Here is a 20,770-nt window from a genome sequence, read left to right on the forward strand (position 1 = left end):
TTTTTTGTTGTTGTTGTTGTTGTTGTTGTTTTGTTTTGTTTTGTTTTTGCTGAGCACAAGTTTTTAGTTTGATATAGTCTCATTTGTTTATTTTTGCTTTTACCTCCCTTGCCTTTGAGGTCAAATTCATAAAATCCTCTCTAAATCCAAAGTCCATGAGTTTGGTACCTACGTTTCCTCTTATTGTTTCAGGTTTTGATTCGTTTTGGATTCACTGTGGTGTGTGGTGACGCACAGCAGTGCTGTTTCATTCTTTTGCATGTGGCTGTCCAATTTTCCCACCACCATTTACAGAAGAGGCTTTTCTTACTCCATGTATGTGTTTGACTCCATTCTGTTTCTGGCTCCTTTGTCGAAAATTATCTCCCCATATTACGAGAGGGTTTATTTCTGGGCTCTCAGTTCTGTTCCATTGGTCTGTGTGTCTGTTTTTTTGCCGATACCACGCTGTTTCACCGTTGCTCTTTAGTATAATTTGAAGTCAGGCACGGCGATACCTCCAGCCTTGTTCTTTTTTCTCAGGATGGCTTTGGGCATTCAACGTCCTTTGTGCTTCCATACAAATCTGATGATTTTTTTTGTTCTACTTCTTTAAAAAATGCCATTGGGATTTTGATGGGGATGGCATTAAATCTGTATATTGCTTTGGGTAATAAAGGCATTTTAACTATGTTGATTCTTCCAATCCATGAACACAAAATATCTTTCCATTTCTGTGTGTCTTCTTCCATTTCTTTTACTAATGTCTTACAGTTTTCAGTGTACATGCTTTGTTAGGTTTACTCCTACATATTCTTTTTGTTGCAATTGCAAAAGAAATTTCTTGTTCATTTCTTTTTCAGAAAATTCATTGTTAGTGTATAGGAATGCTACGGATTTTTGTACATTGATTCTGTATCCTGCAATTTTATTCGTTTATTGTTTTGATAGTATTTTTTTGGTCAGTTTTAAAACAGTAGCAACAACAAACCTCTCTCCTAGTAGACTGTAAGGGCCTTGAGGGTTCAGGTTTTGATCCAGCTTTATATGGAGCTCTCCCTAGCATACCGGCCAGCATATATCAGGAAGATGTTAAAAAGAAGGTTAAACAGAACTACCCTGAAGAGATTATTAAAAGGAAGCTTAATTGCGACAAAACGAAAAAAAATAAAAATCAGAGTAGACCAAGGTTGGACCCACTACCTAAAGGTACAGCAGACAGAAATTATAAACTTTCTTAAATTTCAAACCATGCTTGACAAGTGTCACCCTGGCCTAGGGACAGGCGATTTCTTACGGGTTGTGGCTCTGTGATTCCATGACCGCTTGCAAGTTCTTTTTTCTCTCCAAACTTAAGTTTCCTTTGCCACACAAGAAGTGAAATAACAAGTTTTCCAAACACCCTTACAACTGTAAAATTAGATGCCCAAACTTTCTGCACACACTTGTGGTAAGGCCCACTGCTTAGGCACTCCTGAGGGACGTGAGGTAGAACAGACACAAGACTGCCCCTTGATAAGCTCGTGAGCTATTCGACAATAAAACGCAAGGACGTGAATGGCTGATGCAAGGCAGGAAGGGACGACGGCCATCCCCGAGACCCTCACGTGGAACTTTCAGCTATGGATTTGACGAAGGCTTTGTAGAGGGGCGCCGCCGTTCATTCCTGCTTCGACATAGCAAATACGAGCAGCCACTGTGCCAGGCACTGCGCCTTAGCACAGAAGACGCGACACAACCGTGGCCGAGTCAGCCCTGCCCTGACGATGCCTGAGGGATGGCTGGAGGCAGGCGGACCTTGGGAGACGGGGGAGGAATTCCAGGCGGCAGAGACGGGGAGGCAGGACATCACGGAACACACAGGAGTCCCCAGCTCTCTGCGCAGAGGAAGGCAGTGCCCAGAAGAGTGACAAGAGAGGAGAAGGAGGCAGGTTGCAGCTGAGCCCCTGAAAGGCCAGGCTGCGGAGTCTGCACTCCACGCAGTCCGACGAAACACCCTCGCCGCTCTCAGCGACTGAGTGCTTGGTACACTTCACACGCTCACCGACGAGGTACCCAAATACACTTTGTTTTTCCGTAAGTAAAAGAAATGCGGCTGAAAGAAAATTCCCCAAAAAAGTAATTTAAATAAATTTATTTGCCGGAGAAAAACATCTGAACGTCAGGTACATTCTGACCCACAGTGATCCAACAACAGTCACACGCGTCCTGGGGGTACTCGTATGCGGCTGCGGGACAAAGTGGGCCGTCAGCTGGACATTTCTCAAAACCCGTGAAGCCATCTGACCTGGAGATTATGCAATATGTAATGACCATGATACAGTAATAAAAATACAATATCAAATACTACTTTGTGAGCTGCAGCTACGATATAAACAATTTAGGTCTTTTTTTAAAAAAATGAAAAAAATATTTCTATTACAGCTTTATTTCAAGCTTTTTCAGTTAGATACAGCTTTATATATTTTCACTCACAACAGAAAGCAAAAGATCGCCTTCTTACATATCTGTAGATAAAATATATTACTTGTTTACATGCCTGCACTCCGCGGCACACGTCGCCATGAATGAGCTCAGGTAAGAGAAGGAAGTTGTGCTGTGGCAAAATCCTGGCTGAGATCGAGACTTGGATAGTTTTCATATTTGCTTTAAAAAATTGACATCTGAGTAGAAGTGAGGACATCGAGAGAACCAACGTCATTCTTCTTCGAGGAAGCAGTCCGATTCCAGAGACCGGCTGCCGTTCTGAACTCAAAGTGTGTGGTCCCGAGGCGGAATCTTCGCAGTCCGAGGCGCCGCCTGTGGCTGCGCGACACTCAGCGATGCAGGATGCAGCGAGCGGGGAGGAAAGCGCTAACTGAACTACGGACGGGCACTGAGAAAACACGTCCCCAGGGGCCCTCCGGCCCCCAGAGCCGAGGGCGGCCAGAACTCTGGAGACGGAAGGGAAACGCGCTCACTGAATCGCACACACAGAGCTTCTAGGAGGGTTAACAGTCCTTGACACAGGCTCCTGGTTGTAGTTCACAATATCTGCCTTCACCACCCTCTGTCATAAAAGAAAACAGAGTCATTATCAGGACATCGGAACATTTAGAAAGAGCTCCTTAAAGTATATTTTTATTTTCTGAACTTTGGTGAACTCCTGATGATAGACAGCATAAACGAAGCAGGAGCCGATATTAGAAGAATCAACCAGAACAGACTAATGTAGAGCTGGAATTGAGAGGAGAAAGGACTTGTCTGTTTTGCTTTGTTTTTTTAAGTATGTAATAGCGATTCCTTTAATGAGTTTTCCCTGGTTTTGTGACATAAACTTGAAGTTATCACGAGTTTAATAAAAAAAACTGACAAATTAATATGAAATATTAAACCCTGGTCACAATTTAAAGCAATGGAATTAAAATTAATCATTCACATGTATTGACAGACAAGACCTCACTATTTCAAAGTAAAAAAATGTCATTATTTATTAACATTTCCATGAACCACTATATCCAGCCATAATTTTTTTTAGAATGTTTACAGCAATTGATGAGTTAGGAGAGGTACAAATGTTACAGAGCGAGTCACATATAAAGGAGAAAGTTTTGAGCAATCAGATATTTAGAACTTTGCCAGTTTTTAAAACTTTCCTCCCAAATCCCTCACTTATTTCCAAATAGCTCACTAATGGGTTATGAATAATGACTCTATCAAAATATAGAATAATGAGAAATTTAGAAAATTAACTCATATTCATATTTTTAAAATAATTTAAACCAAAAGATACTTTTAACTCTTCCTTTCTTCCTCTAACCCACATTCAAGGATCATCTTAAATAATAAATTTAGCAATATGCCCTAACATTCATCTCTAAGTAAAAATTTAAATTAAAACAAATCCTTTACTGTTAACTCTTTTACTAAGTCTGCACACATAAGCAGACAAAGAAGGGTAATTCAAGGAAAATTTTAAAAATACTCTTTCAATTACCAGGCTATTTCAGGAAAAAAAAATGGTAAGGAATGAATAATGAAATAACTGCCTCAATTCTCCACTTCACTGCATATGTAATAAACACAACCATAAAGACAAATACGTGTGAAAGTAACTGAAATGTTATTTTAATTTGTTCCCAATGCCTTATTTAATTCGTAAGTCTCCTGGCAAAGGATCAGTTTTTCAAAGTTCTCAAACAGGACGTATGCAATATTAATTCCAATTATGTACAATAATCATTTGAACTCTAAGAACAAGATAGCATTCACTAGTTCTCACCACCCTCCTCCCCAAAATTCCAATAATTTATCCATTGATACCTGCACTACTGTATTGAACAGATTCTACTCTGAGCAGAGTTGGTATGTTGATTATCTTCTTCCGGGTACGTCACTATTTCTGCCCTGACAATATGCTGTCAATTCCGTACAACAGAAACAAGATGAAGAAGGAAGAAGAAAAAGAAAAAATGGAAAGTATATTCAATGACTGAAAACAGAAGTGAACACCAAAGTAGAAAAAGAAATACACATAAATTTAAACATGTCACAAACGAAACAGCAGAATATATGCACATAAAAGCAAGGAAAATAAACAAAGAATCAAGAAACATTATTCTTTATAATTCGATTCATTTATTGAAACAGACATGTCTACTAAACCTCTCAGACAAGTTGTATGTTCTAGTTTTGATATCACAATTACACATAATATATATAATGCCTAGTATTTCAAGGGACAACCAAGAATTATGGGGCTTTTCTATGCTTAAATACAGTAAAAGTACTGGAAGTAATGGTAATTACACAGGATCTGTTCACACATTACAGTGGGCCTGACGGGACGAGAAACACACAGCTAATTATCATACAAGATAAGCACTTTACTAGTGGACTCATAATATGGTAAGAGAGAGGAAGAACTAATTTTCTTTGAAGATGGGGAAAGGATGCACACATCAGAGCAAACCATACACTATTCACAATTTTTACATTTAATAATATTTGTTACTTGTCAAAGAAGTCCTTTTGATGCCCACTGCCCCAATCCTCACAACCCTAAAGTCCATGCTTCCAAATTCCATATAAAAATATGTTCGAAATGCACTATCCTGTTATCCAAAGGAAAAGAAAAAAGAAAAAAAAAAATCCTAACACAATATTTAAGTACAACAGCTGCTGTTTCAAATATCTGAGAGTTTTGCTAACAATCAAACTTACTTTGTTAGGTTTTAGTTTGCTGTACTTAGCATGAAGAGACCACATACGACAAATAAATATGACAGAGATAACAAGCTCTCCTAATTTTTAAACTTTAATCTTTAGTTTTACAATTTCAAAAATCTTTCAGAAAACTCTACTTCATAACAATATCTATTAATTAGCACACATAGAAAAACATGTCAACACGGGCTGCTGTTTGTGATAACATTTATAAAGATGGAAAAAAACAACTGAGAGTAAATGAACACGATGCTATGGTATATCGGCCTTGGACGCGCTCTGCTCCACCTCTAGCAAGCGGCGTTAACTTCTGGACAAGACTCATGACTTACTAGGCATTCGGCCTGATGCTATCAACAGAAGCATTGCCAACTGCCACATGAGGTATGAGGGGGGGTATGTCAGTGAAATGTTGAACACCATTATCTGCCCTGCCCAAACCTAACTGTTTCATGACAAACTGTAGGTTACAATAAAGAGAAGGGATTTTCATAATCAGTAAGCAACTCATTAATCCTCCAAAATGTTGGTTTAACCTCGATCCTCTAAACACAACCCAGTTACTGACCTCTGGTCAAGATATTTTGGTAGAAGTATTGACTAACATAAATGACTTAGATATTCACCATTAATTTTCATCAAATTAAAAAGAACTGAAAAGGCAATATCTTTCTTCAGCGCCCTGGCTGTTTGACATAAAGCTTGGTGCAAAGTTTATGAATTGGAGGCCAGAATCAAGGCTCTGCAGATTCAAAACTTTGCTTTCTGTGAGTAGAAAAACAGAATTTCCATGCCATAAACTTCATAGTAGTGAAGTTACAAGCCATTCACTGAAGTTTTCTAAGAAAATGTTACCTAGAAAACACCAATTTTTATTTTTGGAGCCACAAAGTACACTCGATTATTTTCTGCTATTAGTCAATGGAGTAAAAATAATGAAGTGGCCCTAAGAGGAAAGAAGTTGTATGGTTGAACATCAGCTTAACCCTTATTATGTCAGAGAGTAATTGCGAATGAACACTGAAAATGGAAGCAGTAGCTATCCAGAGGGTAGGCAAGAAAGGAACCTAGGAAGTGGGGTAGCAAGTTATAAGAAGCAGAGATGGGCTCTAGGGAAGACATTAAAGATAAATATGGTCTATTCTGCAATTATCTTAATCCAGATAGAGGTAACATATGTATCATTCTGAAAGTCATAGTTTGTCATGCTCAGGATATGGAATAAACATACCCTGAAGGCTAAAACACTTGTCATTATCATTCATTCAAAGCCAATCACTATTCTAGGCATTGAAGACATTCAGATAAATAATACATGATCCCTGTTTTTGAGATGCATAAGAGTCCAGCATGAAAAACAGATGTGCAAACCATTAAAGGTTATTATGATTAATATACATTGAAAGTGGGACAAGATTACAGATTACCATTTAAAGCATGAAAAGAGCATCTTGAAAACCATGGTACTCTGCACAGAGTAGGAGCTTAAAAAGCTACTTCTTTTTCTTCCATATAATGTGCCATTATATCCTGCCAATAACACATTCATTACTTTAGCCAAGTTACTTCACCTCTTTGGTCTTCACAATCTCCTGATCTATAAAAAACAAGTTTGTCTACATGTTCTTTAAGGTCCTATCTAGTTTCAAAACTAAATGAAAAAATAAACTTAAAAGGTGAATAGAAAAAGAAAATGATGAGATCTGACATGTAACTCCATTAAGCAATGTTCATTATCTGAGGGTTAGAACAGTGTGTACAAAACAGGTAAATACTTTCTGCAAGGAAGCCAAGTGATGTTTAGGATGAAAAAAGAAATCCCAGGCAGTCTCTGTAAACATATTGGAGAAAAATGACAAAAAGATTAACATCTAGGTAAGAAGAATCTAAGCTCCTTATGGCTCCTTAAGAAAGGATTAAGCAGAAGAGAAGAGAAGGCCCCTAGGAGCCAGGGTTAAATGGGCACTTGTGTTGTACAGCTATGTGCTAAGTAAGACATGATGACAGTCTCGAGCATGCCCACTACATGCCTATGCCAGATGCTTCCATATAGAGTATGACAATGCTCAGATGTCCTATAAGGAATATATATATTTTTAGCAAGTTCAATGAGTATCTCAGACATGAGAGAAATTTTTTTTAAAGGAACTAATGCATATTTTGTTACCAAACAAAAATTCATAGCTTATTAAATGGCAAGTGAAAATGTCAGGCTTCAAAATGTATTAAGAAGGTATTAAAAATTCTTAACACCAAATATATACGGCAAAACCTCCTTGCAATTCAGACTGAAAAAGATAAAAGATCATGCATTTTCTCCTTACATTGCCTAATGCATGATTAACGAGCTGAATGCTGGACTTCCTAGAAAATCGCACTTGTAAATTTATGTTTTCTACTAAAGTTTTGACTACTTTGTAAACAAAATACTCTGAACAATTTGAGAAACTAGGACATTTGTTAACAACTCTTCCCAGCTTTAACACTATCTTAGAGAAGAATGGTTGGGGGAGGGAGGAGAGAAGAGGAGAACAGATAAACAATGAAAATAAAACTATTAACTAAATTGGAATTGACAGAAATGCAACGAGAGTGTACTTAAGTGCTGAAATATCTGTCTGTCCCATTGATTCTGGGAGCTCCCTGAGGACGAGGATTTTAACTTACTCATCTCTGTAACCCCAGATTCTAGTGTGGTCCCTGGCAAAAGAAGACCCTCGAAAATGTTCGCTGTATGCATAAACTGCATTCCCTTTCTTTTCTTCCTCTTCCTCTTTCTCTTCCTTACAAAACTTGCAAAGTGTGCTGATAACTCATTTTATAAAACTCCCAAACAGAAACGATCTAGGTTAGAGCTAAAACAACTAAATCTCTTTAAATAATCAGTGAATAGAACTAAGACTGAAGCCTTATTATAAATATTTTTGTCACAAACTAAATTACTGTAACATCGATTTCCACGTGACTAGTGAGTCTACCATCTACCTCCTTCTCTATAAAATAAATCAAAAACACTTTCAAATTACCCCGAATTCCCTCAGGAATTTTTCAAATGGTATAAAACCCACATAAACAGACATGAGCTCACTCGCTTACTTTCACATAAAATCTGAACTTCTTTGTCTTTTTTTTTGTTTTCCTGACCCTAGACATCCAAATGGCCAACAGGTACATGAAAAGGATGCTCAATACTACTAATCATCGGAGAAATGCACATTAACACCACAATGAGCTATTGCTTTTCACTTGTTAGAATGGCCACCATCAAGAACACACGAGAGACCTGGCGAGGATACAGAGAGAAGGGGACCCGTGAGCACCGCTGGTGGGAATGGAAAATGGTGCAGCCACTATGGAGAGCAGTATAGAGGTTCCTCAAAAAATCAAATATGGATCTACCATATGATCCAACAATTCCACTTCTGGGCATTTAAAAAAAATGAAAACACTTAATTCAAAAAGATATATGCACTACCCTGTTCATTGCACTGTTATTTACAATAGCCAAGATATTGAAACAACCTAAGTGTTCAACAACAGAGGAATGGATAAATAAAATGTGATATGTACATACACACACATGCACATAATGGAATATTATTCAGCCATGAGAAAGGAGGACACCCTGCCACTTTGGACAACATGGAGGAAGCTTGAGCAAATTATGCTAAGTGAGATAAGTCACACATGAGAAAGACAAGTGCTGTATGATATCACTTATACGTGGAATCTTTTTTAAAAGCCAAACTTGTGAAAACAGAATAAAATGGTAGTTATCAGGAGATGGAGGGTTGGGGGACAGGACAGATAGTGTTTACAGGTACAAATTTACAATGAGTAGTAAATAATTCCTAGGGATATAATGTACAGTACAGGGAATACGGACAACAATATTGTATAAAAATCATCAAACTTGCTAAGAGACTAGAATCTAAATATTCCAACTACTAAAAAAAATAATTATATAATGTTAGAGAGGTGCTTATTATTACTTCAATGGCAATCATATTATAATGTATAAATGTACAAAATTAACATGTGATACACCTTAAATTTGCATGTTATATGTCAAATATATTTTAATTAAGGAAAAAAAACACTGCTCAACTCAGCTTGCAAGTACATTCCTAGAAACATCTTTTAAAGAAATACTTTCAAAAATGTTTCCACTTAGAAATATTAATTATGAAATCAATAATTTATTTGGCCAAGGCATCAAATTCATCAGGCTGAAGAAAGTAAACTGAAGCTTACCTACATGAAGGTAAGTCATTCATCTTCAAATGAATGGATTCAATGTAAATGCTATCGACAAGCTGAAGGTTGAATTAGACCTCGTGGTATAATAAACGAGATGGGGTGCACTAATAAACAAGGTAGGGTGTACAGGGAGGTTAGAGAGCTACATAGTGAACACATCTGATAATTCTTCAGTTAAAATATGCCTAGAGGTTAAGTCTAAGAGTGAACTGAGAATATTAACAAAGCTTCCCTTAAACGTTGCCTTTGAAAAGTACCAACTGACTTCATCTCTGAGTTATGACCCAACCTACGCACCACCCCAGCGCTCGGACGCCAGCACGCTTTCTCCTCCACGGAGGGCCCATCAGCGTCGGGGTCTCTCCTTTCTCCATTCCTCCAGGTGAGAAATCTCAAAGTGATCTTGAGTTTCTCCTTCTCTCCTTAATCCAGTCATTCCATCAGACCTATCGATTCTTCTTTGAAATGTCTCTCATATCCATTCCTTCCTGTCCGCCCTGATTCTGGTCCTTACCACGCGGAGGGCAATAACTAATCTCCTTGCTTAAATCTCTTTCTCATTCAACCAATTAGATTACTCCTATCTAAAAACTGCTTTCACTTATTCCCCTGCTTAAAAAATTATTTTCTACTGTCAATGTTAGATAAAATTTATCACCTTGGTATTCATAAATCTCCATAATCTTTTCTCAAATTCCCTCACACTCCAACAAGAATAGTCATTTATTTTAACCAAATTCTCCCTCTTTTCCAAAATATAACCTAAGCTTTTTAATTTGTTCATGCCAGCCTCTCCTTCAGCCATTTTCTTACCCGCCCCGCCCCCCCCCCGCCCCAACATACACACACTCCAAATTGCCCAGTAAATCTTCTTCCACTATGGTGGAGTGGAAACTCTAGGGCACTGTTGTCAAACAAGCCTGAGTTAAAATCCTAGCTCCACCACTGCCTAAGTACAGGGTAGTGGATCAAGTTACTTACCCTTTCCACAGTCTGTTTCCTGCCCATAAAATAAATAGTAAAATGCCACCTGCTCCACAGTTATTATGAGGATTAAATGAGATACTGCAGCGCCTGGCACATATTAATTTTCCTCACTGGAGGCAGCAACAATATCTTAGAAAATATCAACAAGTATATGATTATTTGATACTCATTCATGGACTCTCTAACTAGACATTATTTTTCAAACGCCATTTTGAAAGAAAAGCTAAAAAGCAGAGGAAGTACTTGACCTCTGGGTTCTGCCAAGTTCTGTGCGATCAAGAGAATCATGGTGACTTCTCATTCTTGTATTCCTCCTCATAGACTCAAAACGAGTAATTGTTTTTATGTGCCTGGGAGTAATTTACATGGCATAAAATATTTTAACCATGCCTGGCCATATAAGTGCTAAAACAAATGTCTTTTGAATAATGACAAATAAAAGTAGCAGATGTCCAGAATTCCAAATATTTTAACTGAGTCCTAGAAGCTGACACATCAGCACAAAATTTTTCAATAAATATTTGCCCTAATTGTTTTAAAACACATACACACAGAGAGAGAGAGACACTATGAAAATACACTGAACTAACTCTAAAAGAATTAAAGAAAAATTTAAAAATAGGAAAAGATGAATACACTTTTTTAGCTGCATGGGGTGGGAATGGAGTGGAGAAGATTCAGGAAAACTGTAATTTTTCTGTTGCTTTTAAGCTAACCACTTCTAAAGCTTAACTTTAAACTATGGACTCTTAACTCTGATATTTTTTATTCTACCAAATATGTGAGCTGGCATGCTATCATAGTGGCATTTTTAAATACCTGGCTGTTGGTATCCATGTTTATTTCTTAGTCGAAGAAAACTGTCTAGGACTAGTGAAAGAATTCAGAAAGCCTCAATAATTAATACCATTATTAAATTAACAATAATATCAATACTTGACATCATCATAGTGGAGGATGGTTTAGAGAAGGTTGGATAGAGAGCAAAGACAACAAAAACTGAAAAAATGTTTACCAATGAAAACATGAAAAATACCAAATAGAGTTGAGATTCCGTACGAAATACTTTTAAAATACTGTATAGTGATCCTGGAAGAACTATGAAGCATGGTCATCACCTTAACTCATTATTTAACCACCGACGAAATTTATATTATATTAGCTTCATTTTTCCAACAAAGAGGACGACATGAAGTTCTGAGGGTATCATATTCGACAAAAAGTTAACATCCTCCATCTTCTGCAATAAATACTGATTCATAAACGTAATCTCTTTCTAAAGCTTTCAGGGATATGTATAAAGAATGCATAAATGTGAAAGAATTCAGGGGCGAAAATTAACGTCTTTTAAGAAATCAATTTTTTTTTTTTTTTAAATATAAAGTTCATATAATCACCTGTGACTGTTCTATTTCTGCTTTGTTTAACTTGATTCCAAGGATTTCGGCAGCAACTTTTTGAAAACACAGGAAGACCTACATAACAAAAATAGGCTTAAATGATTTAAAACAGGCATACTTCAGTTACCTTCAAATTGAACTTTCTAAACAATGATAAACAGCAAGAATTTCAGAAATATGATGTACCAAGTTACTCTAAAAATAGCTTTATTTGTCAAATACAGCAAAATTTTAAGTGTAATCATTTTCGAATGGTTAAACCCATAATTTAAAAATTCATACAATTCAGTGACTTGGTCTAAACAAATATTTATTCCTAAAAATTTATATTTTTAAAGATTTAATATTAGATAATTGGAGCTACCACATTAAAAAGATACTAGCAAAAAAAAAACTTCTATAATTCATGAAGAAAATAAAAATACATTAGTGTACACTCTACTTCCTGGGTTTTTCAATCCCAACTCTAGATCAGTCTGGCTTTAGCCTACCCTAAAAGGTCTTATTTTCCAACCATTTAGTAATCTTTGTGGCTCTCATCAATTTAATTAATTCTCTACACCTCTTGAGGAAAACAACTTAGTAATCCTTACTGCATTTTATCACTTCAGAGTAAAGGAGCACTATTCTCCACTATCATTAAACAAAAATCTACAAATAGTTTTTTATAAGTAGCCTTTTCACACATAGTTAGTTTATGCTGAGTCCACTATATTTCCTAGAGCTCCAATCTAGAAGTTATCTGTAATGTATAACTTGTCTTGGCTTCGTAAGTATACTATCATTTTTTTATCCCTTTGTATCTCATGATTATGTCCTGGATACTTACCGAAATTGTATTAATTTATTTCTAGTCAAAAAGAAATATACACTCCAAAAGGCTTATGTAATTTGTACCCCAAAAAGTGTTATATATCATAGTTCCGATACATTATTATATATTATAGTTTCACTGTTTAAGGAAAAATGGGAAAGCTAGTACAGTAGAATGGAGAGAAAGAGGATGATTGTAAAAGAAAACAAACAAAGAGATTAAGGGGGCACAGATCACGAAAGGTCTGGCAGGCTACCGAAAGGACATCAGCATTTACTGAGTAAAATGGAAGCCGTGGGAGGGTGGCCTGATGTAACTTCTATCTCGACAGGTTCAATCTGGCTGCTGTTTGTGCATTCGCTAGAGAAGATCAAGGGTGCCAAAAGAGAAGCCAGCAAAGACACTGATGCAAGAGAGGACGGAGGCTTGAAACAAAGTGGCAGCAGTGGAGATGGTAAGAAACCGTCACCAGAGTCTGGACATATTTTGAAAGTAGAGGCAACAGGACTGGGTGATAGATGTGGGGTATAAAAGAATAAAAGGAGTCAAAGATGGCTCCGATACGACCCTGGCCTCAGCAACTGGCAGACGAGCTACCATTTATTGAGGTGGGAAGACTACGAGAGATTCAAGGAGAGAATATCAAGAGCTCAGTTCTGGTCCTGAATTAAACTGGGGCTGCTCATTAGATAGATATCTAAGGTCTGGTCAAAGCCATCAGCCTGGATGAGGTCACTAGTGAAGAAATTTAGAAAAAAAAATATCCGAGGACTGAGCCCAAGGGTATGCCAATATTTATAAGATGGAGACATAAGGAGGAATCAGCAGGGGGCACTGAGAGAGCGTGCATGGCAGGAGGAAAACCAGGAGGTCAGCATCCTGGAGGTTACGCGAAGAACGTATTTCCAAGAGGAGCGAGCAATCAAGTATTTTACATGCTACAACTAAGCTGAGTGAGATGAAGACCAAGAACTGACCCTTGGACTTGGACTTAGCAATAAGGTCACTGGTGGCCTTGATAACAACAGAAGTTTGGGTGAAATATTAGGGGCCAAAGTCCGACTGGAACTGTTCAAGAGGAACTTGGAGGAGAGAACCAGAGATTACTCTTTCAATACTCCACTGGAAAGTGGGGAAAGAACGCAAGAGTTAGAGAAAGACGTGGGACCAAGAGTTTTCTTGCTTTTATGATAAGGTAAGTCATAACATTTTGTATACCGACAGAAAAACCCAGTAGAGAAACAAAATGATGATGCCGGAAGGAGCGAGATGTACTAAGCGATGTTCGGCATTCGGCAAAGAGCCGGCCCTAGCCAGGGTCAGAGACGGTCCGCCCCATGGTGACCAGGAGAGGGCAGGACGCATGGGAACGGATGCAGTGGGGGAAGGAGGTGGTGGCACGGATGTGGAAGTTGTCCTCTGTTTGTTTCAAATTTATTAGAAAATAGGAAACGAAGTCGCCAGAAGAAGGCAGACAAGAGCCTGTTGAGGATCTGAGAGAGGAGAGAAGCCGCGAACGGCCGTTAGCGGAGGCAGGAGGCCGGCGGCCTCGGAACAGGGGGTATGATCACGTGATCACGGAACAGCACTCGGGCCCTATAAGGTTAGTGATCGTGAATTTTAGGTGACATCTCCAGCATGCCTCTGTGCTTTCTCTGATCAAATATATTGGTCACTATGAAAAAGTGATTGAAACCAGAGCTGAGGCTTAGCCAGGTGGGTCCGACACAGTGAAAGAGGGGAAAGAGAACGGAACGCACAGGCGTGGCAACGATTTTGACTGGCCACGAGGCCGAGGTCAGGAAGACAGGAAAACGAGGACATTCGAGCAGGCTAGGGACACTGAAAAGGCGCCAGGACCCGTGACTCGCAGGTCCTGCTGGGGCTGCGGGCTGACTGGGTCAGGGCCGTCAGGGGCAGGAGCTGGAACGACAGGACAGCAGTCAGCCGCCAGGATGCCCGACACGAAGACACGCGACAACAGGACCGCAGGGATGCGAGGACGGCGCGCGGTGCGCGGGAGTGAGCGGTTGAGGCGGGTGGAGGACAAAAAAGACACTGAAGTCACTAAGCATAATAATGACAAAGGTGGTGCCAGAGAAGGTACACCGAGCCGGGAGCTCAACTCCTCAAGCAATGAGAAGTAAACGAGAGTCGAGATGACCACCAGTCCCCAAGTGATTCCACGAGAACAAACCACTTCAAAGTTGCATTTCAAAAGAAAAGAAAGGAATGAGAACTTTTTAATGGTGCATCGATGTAAAAAGTACTCAGTGGTTAAACACAAGCTAAAACAATGTAAGTTAAAATAATTCCAAAATGGCAAAGACCCCTAGTAAGATTGGAGCGAGGGCAGAAGCCCAACCCGTGGGCGGCCCCATCACAAGGCACTGATACGAAACTTGTAATGGTATGTGTGCGTCTGTGCCCCTCCACATCGCCCTGGGGGAAAGGGGTCCAGAGGTCGAATTCTGAAATGAGTCAGACACGCAAAAAATTAAACATCCTTTATGTTATTTAATACGTATCCTAAGCACAAAAATCATGAAGGAAATCATATAGGAAAAATATCAAAAAGAGTAAACCACAGAAAGAAATTAAACTTCCTTTGCTTGAAACTGTCAAAAAATAAATAAATAAAAATCTGGTCAGTGGTGAGTATCTGCAAAAATTGTGACAAATGGCTGTTATCCCTGATATAAAAATGGTCATTAGCAAAATATCTTAATTTTTGCCTACCAAATGCACAAAGATTTAAAAACAAATAAATCCAGAATGTTAAAACAGAATACAGTGGTATGGCACTCATACAGTGCTGGTGGCAATTTGGCAATATGTTTCAATTCCTTTTAAAGGAAATCTATGTAAAGGAAATGCCCATGGGGATCACTTTGTTAGTTATGTAAATGTGTAAGCACTATGCTGTACACCCAAAACTAATATAATATTGCATGTCAACTGTAATTGAAATTTTTTTAAATTTTTAAAGAAATGATGAAAACATCAAAGCTTATAGACAAAGTTTTACATTATGTTATATTATGTCAAAACTTGAAAACAATCTATAAGTCTAATAACAGAAATTTTGTTTAATGAATTTTTGAATATTTAATGATTAAATCTAATGAATTATTAAATCTATTTAGTAATATTAAATAACATGGCAAATTTTTCTACAGATACATATATTAAACAAAAAAGACATAAAATTATTTCTAAATTAGGATCTTAGTTTTTTCAACTAAATATTTAGTATAGTTACTACAATGAGTCCTTGCGAAGTGTCACTACTTAGGTCTACGAACTCTGTCTACACCACTTTATAGCTGCATATCGTAGACCCCCATTACATAACCTAAGACTCATCTATAAAATAGAGATAGTCATAGTACGGTGCCTGCCACAAAGTAAACATTGAGTAAATGCAATCTGCTGGTGGTGGCACTAATATCTGTGTGCAACGGAAAATGGAGACTAAAAGGAATAATACAAGGTTATGAATGGTCATCTCTGAATGCTGAGATTATGGGTGATTTATATTCTTTTCAAACTCATATTTTTAAATACCCTAAATAACTGTAAAATTATGTTGAATTAATTATAAAAGTATCACAAACAGAATAAACATGTTATATCTAATCTATTTTATGTCTTCAATAGGCATTGATTTGTTCCAAAAGTTAAGTAGCAGAAGTATACTTCCTATGCACATTAGGAAATAAAAGTAAAACCTAATTTTAAATATTCAAAATTTTTTATTTTACTTACAGAGTCTCCTGTCTTTGCTGAGACAAAGTGGCTACTAAAACCATTGTCCTGGCAAAATCGTAAATGTTTTTCAGGTTTTACTGTTCGAATATGCTCCAAATCAACTAGAAAGGTGAACAAAAAAACACAGAAAAAAATTGATATTAGTCAATCAATATATTTTTAACATGTTTAAGTTTGACTTATTTTCCAATATTATATCCCAACTTAGACACTAGCTGTGTAATTTTGGGCAACTTCTTTAACCTCTTTCTGCCTCCTAAAAGCAGAGACTAACAAATACACTTACCTTTTATAGAGTCTTTGCGAATTAATCCATGTATAGTATAAATGACCAGCATGTGATAAGTGCTCGAAAAGTGAAAGCTATAGTTATTATCTATATAGCATCAGGCACAGTGATGATACTCAAAAAAAGATTTACTTAATATAATGTGTTTAAACACAGTGATTAATTGAAAGAGGCACTTATCCAAGCATACTTGATTAAAACAGTGTAATTACTTTAATAGTTAGAATGGTTCTGCAAGCTTTATAATATTAATGTTAATTCAAATATAGAATTATCTGCTAAAAAGATATCAATATTTCCCAGTTTGTTTATTTTAATTTATGTACAGCCATGGTTTAACTTCACGAAGACACAGCTCGGCTGCTTTCCAAGGCTGAAGCATGCATGTGGGGAGTAATGGGCGTTTATTTCCTCGAATAGCTGCAGACGCTTTAAAGCGAAGCGCAGTACTCATATCCAATACCGGTTTTATCCGGCACAGTCCATTTTTTCAAATGGGATCCTTTATTGAACAGTTTCTCTTTTTACAACACTAGAGACCCTATAAGAGTGTTGACTCAATGCCGTCAAATTAAAAGGCAAATATATTCACAGGATTTAAGGACAACTGGGCTCTTTGAGTCAATACAGAAAAAAAAAAGTTAAACTGATTTCCTGAGGAAGGGACCCAACTGACTTATAAAAACTTGTGAATTTGCAAATCTAGTAAGCATACATAATAGTGTCAATTGATTATCAACAACAACAAAAAATGTTCTCATACTATATAAAAAAGATCTTATTTAAAATTATATTTAGGGTCTTTAGTTTGTAGGTGCAAGAAATCTTTCTCTAGATTTCTGACTTAGTGGGGGAATTCCTGAGCCCATTTATATTGCTCAGCCTGGATAATGTGAAGCTTTTTTTCTTTTCTGCCTACAAGTTGCTGTTTCTTTAACATCACTGAGACCTTATTTACAAGCACAGGCCAGAAAATGTCCAGATACCACAAGCATCAATTTGTAAAAGACTAAAATACTAAGCTATTAGCACTGACATTTATACATCTAGTTTATCATAATATTGAAGCTAAAATACTTTCCTAATTCAACAACGGTAAGAACAAATCATGTCACTAGGAAAAATCTCCAATAAAACCACGACCCAATTTTTTGAAAATGAAGTGTCATTTGAGGGGGAGGGGTGCGTGTGTGTGTGTGTATTTGTCTTTTCTAATGGAGCGGCCCATCATTACTCACAGTATTTTCTTTTTCTTTTCTTCCTCTATCCCTACCCCTCCCCACAACTCCCTAACTATCACCTAAGTTTATCTATAGCATTGCGGGATTCACCATCCAAGCAAGTTTTCTCCTAATAAAGATAGCAATAAGAGATTATGATAGTTAAAAACGCCATTGCTAAAGACAACTACTGCTAACACTTCGGTGCACACCCTTCCAATAGCTAAGCAACTGAAGAGCAAAGGCATCACCGGTGTATCCATGCGACTTCTTTCACCTCAACCATACTATACTCTGTTTAGCCATGTGCTTAACAATATCAATGGATAACCATTTTATTGATCATTCATTCATTCGATAAATAAATATTTGAGTGCTAGGCCCTATCCTGGATGCTTATATTTTAATGAACGGAAAAGGACCAACAAATCAAATATGGCAAATGCTGATAGATCTTATGGATAAAAACAAAGAGAACATAGGGGCAGTGCTATTTTAAACAGGTGAAAAAAACTTAAGAAGGCTAAAGAGCAACGTAATCAGGGGGAAAGCTTCCCAAGCAGATGGAACAGAAAGTGCACAGGCCCTAAAAGAAGATTACACTCATTAGCAGATTCAAAGAAAAGCCGGCCAGAGACACTAAAACGAGTTGGTAAAAGAAACAGTGGGAAATGAGGTTTTAAAAAAGCCAGGGACCAGAGTGTGCAGACCACTGGAAGAGAGATGGGAAGTTACTAGAGGGTTGTTAGGGGAATAAATAATCTGACTCACATTTTAAAAGATCCATTGTGGCTGCTTTATTGAGAATAAACTACGAAGGCTCAAATGTTAAAAAAAAAAAAAAAAAAAGTAGAGAAGCCACTGAGGAGGCCATAATCTAAGAAAGAGAGGGTGACGGCTTGGACAGGAGTGATAGCAAGACAGGTAGTCGAAAGTGAGGCAGACTCTCAATATATTTTGAAATAAAAAGTGAATAGGGAATGCGGATGGGTTTGACATGGGATGTGAAAGACACAGAAAAGTCACTTGAATGAAGATAGTTTATCTGGATTTAAAACGAGACGAAACGTGTTTTGTAGCTTTTGCTCCAGCCACGTTCATTTAGCTGCATGGGTGGATAGAGATCTGCATTTGAGTAGAGTTGGGTTTTTCCCAACCATGAACAATAACTGACAAAAAGGGGCAGGTACGTTGAAGACAGTGAATGCAATGCAGTGATTATACTGACAGAGCATTGAATCTAAGGTGATCAAGAAGAGGGCTGAGGAGAATAAGAAAATGCTAAATCAATTTATTTTAAGGTCTTGTGTGGGTTTAAAAATTATTAAAGTTGGGTTACTAAAGAAAGTGAGCTAGAAAGACAGGACATAATAGACAGAAACCGGGATGCATGAACCTGACGTTATGAAGAGGGCACAGAAACTGATATTGACTAGGTCTTCAGAACAACTGTCAGTGTAGATGGCAGGAGACAAGACGACTGGAGGCGACGAATTCAAGGAACTGAGAGACCGAGGTCTCGGAAGGGTAATGTGAATGCATCATGACAGCACGGTAACTGAGTGACTGTGACCAAGAAGCCAAAATCTTCAAAAACTCCAGGCAATGGTATAGATATTGGCTGATAACTCCAGAATGTAAGTGCCAGGAAGTATAATCACAGAGCTTAATATTCAAATCTAAGGCTTTTTAGGGGAAGATAAAGGAACATGATCTGGAAAAAGCAACATGGAACATGAAGGGACCCTAGCGCACCTCCGGTCCTAGCGATGAGGTACATACAGTAGGAAAAAATGAACGTTTCCTCAAGACAAGACAACACTACCCTTACTAGAGAGCCAAGGGACAGAACAAGAAGTTTAAAACTTTGGTTCAAGGAAGATGTTGAGAATACAGGGATTTTTGTTGACTTCTTACTTATAAGCTATCGAAGGCCTAGCGGGTCTCAGAAGTTACAAAAGACTAGAAGCTGGGGCCTGAAAAGGGCAGAACGGAGCTGGACAGGGTAAGAAGGCAGGAGGCAAACCAATGAGAACAATGTCCTGGGCTTGCTTATGCAGCTAACAAAAATAGGAATAAAGGCATGGGAAAAAAAAAGTTCTAAGAGTGTATTAGAAAGAGCAAGAAAATCCAAAATCTTATTTACTGTCAAAACCAACTGTGTAAAAAATCACGTGGCTCACTCATACTGTTATCTGACTTGGACGTTAGAATGGAAAGAAAAAAAATCAAGATGCTAAGTCTATCTGCTGTGTTCCAAAAATCGCATGGTACATGAAATAGAAGTTCAAAGAGAATCCAATTTTGGCTAACAAGAGTAATATTGATACAACTTTGAAAGCTGTTTGAAAGACTAATATACATAATTTTTTTGTTTAATGAATTTTAAAAATTCAAATTACACTTTTCATATTTTATACTTTAGGTTTATAGCAAGAAAGATCAACAAAAGCATATTTCAGGGATTCGTGAAATATTAAAAACCCAATAAGAAGTGACGTTTACCCACAGATGTAACTAATCATTATTTTTTATAGAATGTTAGGCTACCTTAAAGGCCTTTTTAAATGATTCATATAAACCTGTGAAAACACTATTCAATCTCACTCGCATACAAAGAAATGCAACTAAAAAAAAATGAAGTACTGATATTTACCTTTCAAATTAATAAAATAAAAAGAAAGGAAGAGAGAGAGAGAGAGAGAGAGAGAGAGAGAGAGAGACCACATAAGAACATGCAGTGTTGATAAGAGCTGGTATTGCTGGCTTTGGGAAAAGCAATTTGGAAGTGTGTGTTGAGCCTTACAAACATTTATATTTTATGACCAAGTAACACAACCTGAAA

At 37.5% G+C, this 20,770-nt stretch overlaps 1 protein-coding gene across 2 annotated transcripts in view; it reads right to left on the minus strand.

The window, feature by feature from the left end:
- Window positions 1–2,097: 2,097 nt before the first annotated feature.
- RAB28 (RAB28, member RAS oncogene family) overlaps window positions 2,098–20,770 on the minus strand; it is a 71,153-nt gene continuing 52,480 nt past the window's right edge. Inside the window, exons 5-8 of one of the 2 annotated variants that reach the window (XM_016138403.2) lie at window positions 16,414–16,517; window positions 11,829–11,906; window positions 4,282–4,376; window positions 2,920–3,028 (exon numbers count right to left, since the gene is read on the minus strand). In XM_016138403.2, coding sequence (XP_015993889.1) covers window positions 4,287–4,376; window positions 11,829–11,906; window positions 16,414–16,517 — 272 coding nt within the window. In that variant the 3' untranslated portion in view covers window positions 2,920–3,028; window positions 4,282–4,286. Of the gene's footprint in view, window positions 3,029–4,281; window positions 4,377–11,828; window positions 11,907–16,413; window positions 16,518–20,770 lie in introns of both variants that reach the window. The other variant, XM_016138402.2, reaches the window with a different exon arrangement.

The sequence above is a fragment of the Rousettus aegyptiacus genome, unplaced genomic scaffold (genome assembly GCF_014176215.1).
Source record: "Rousettus aegyptiacus isolate mRouAeg1 unplaced genomic scaffold, mRouAeg1.p scaffold_m13_p_10, whole genome shotgun sequence".
Lineage (NCBI taxonomy): Eukaryota > Metazoa > Chordata > Mammalia > Chiroptera > Pteropodidae > Rousettus > Rousettus aegyptiacus.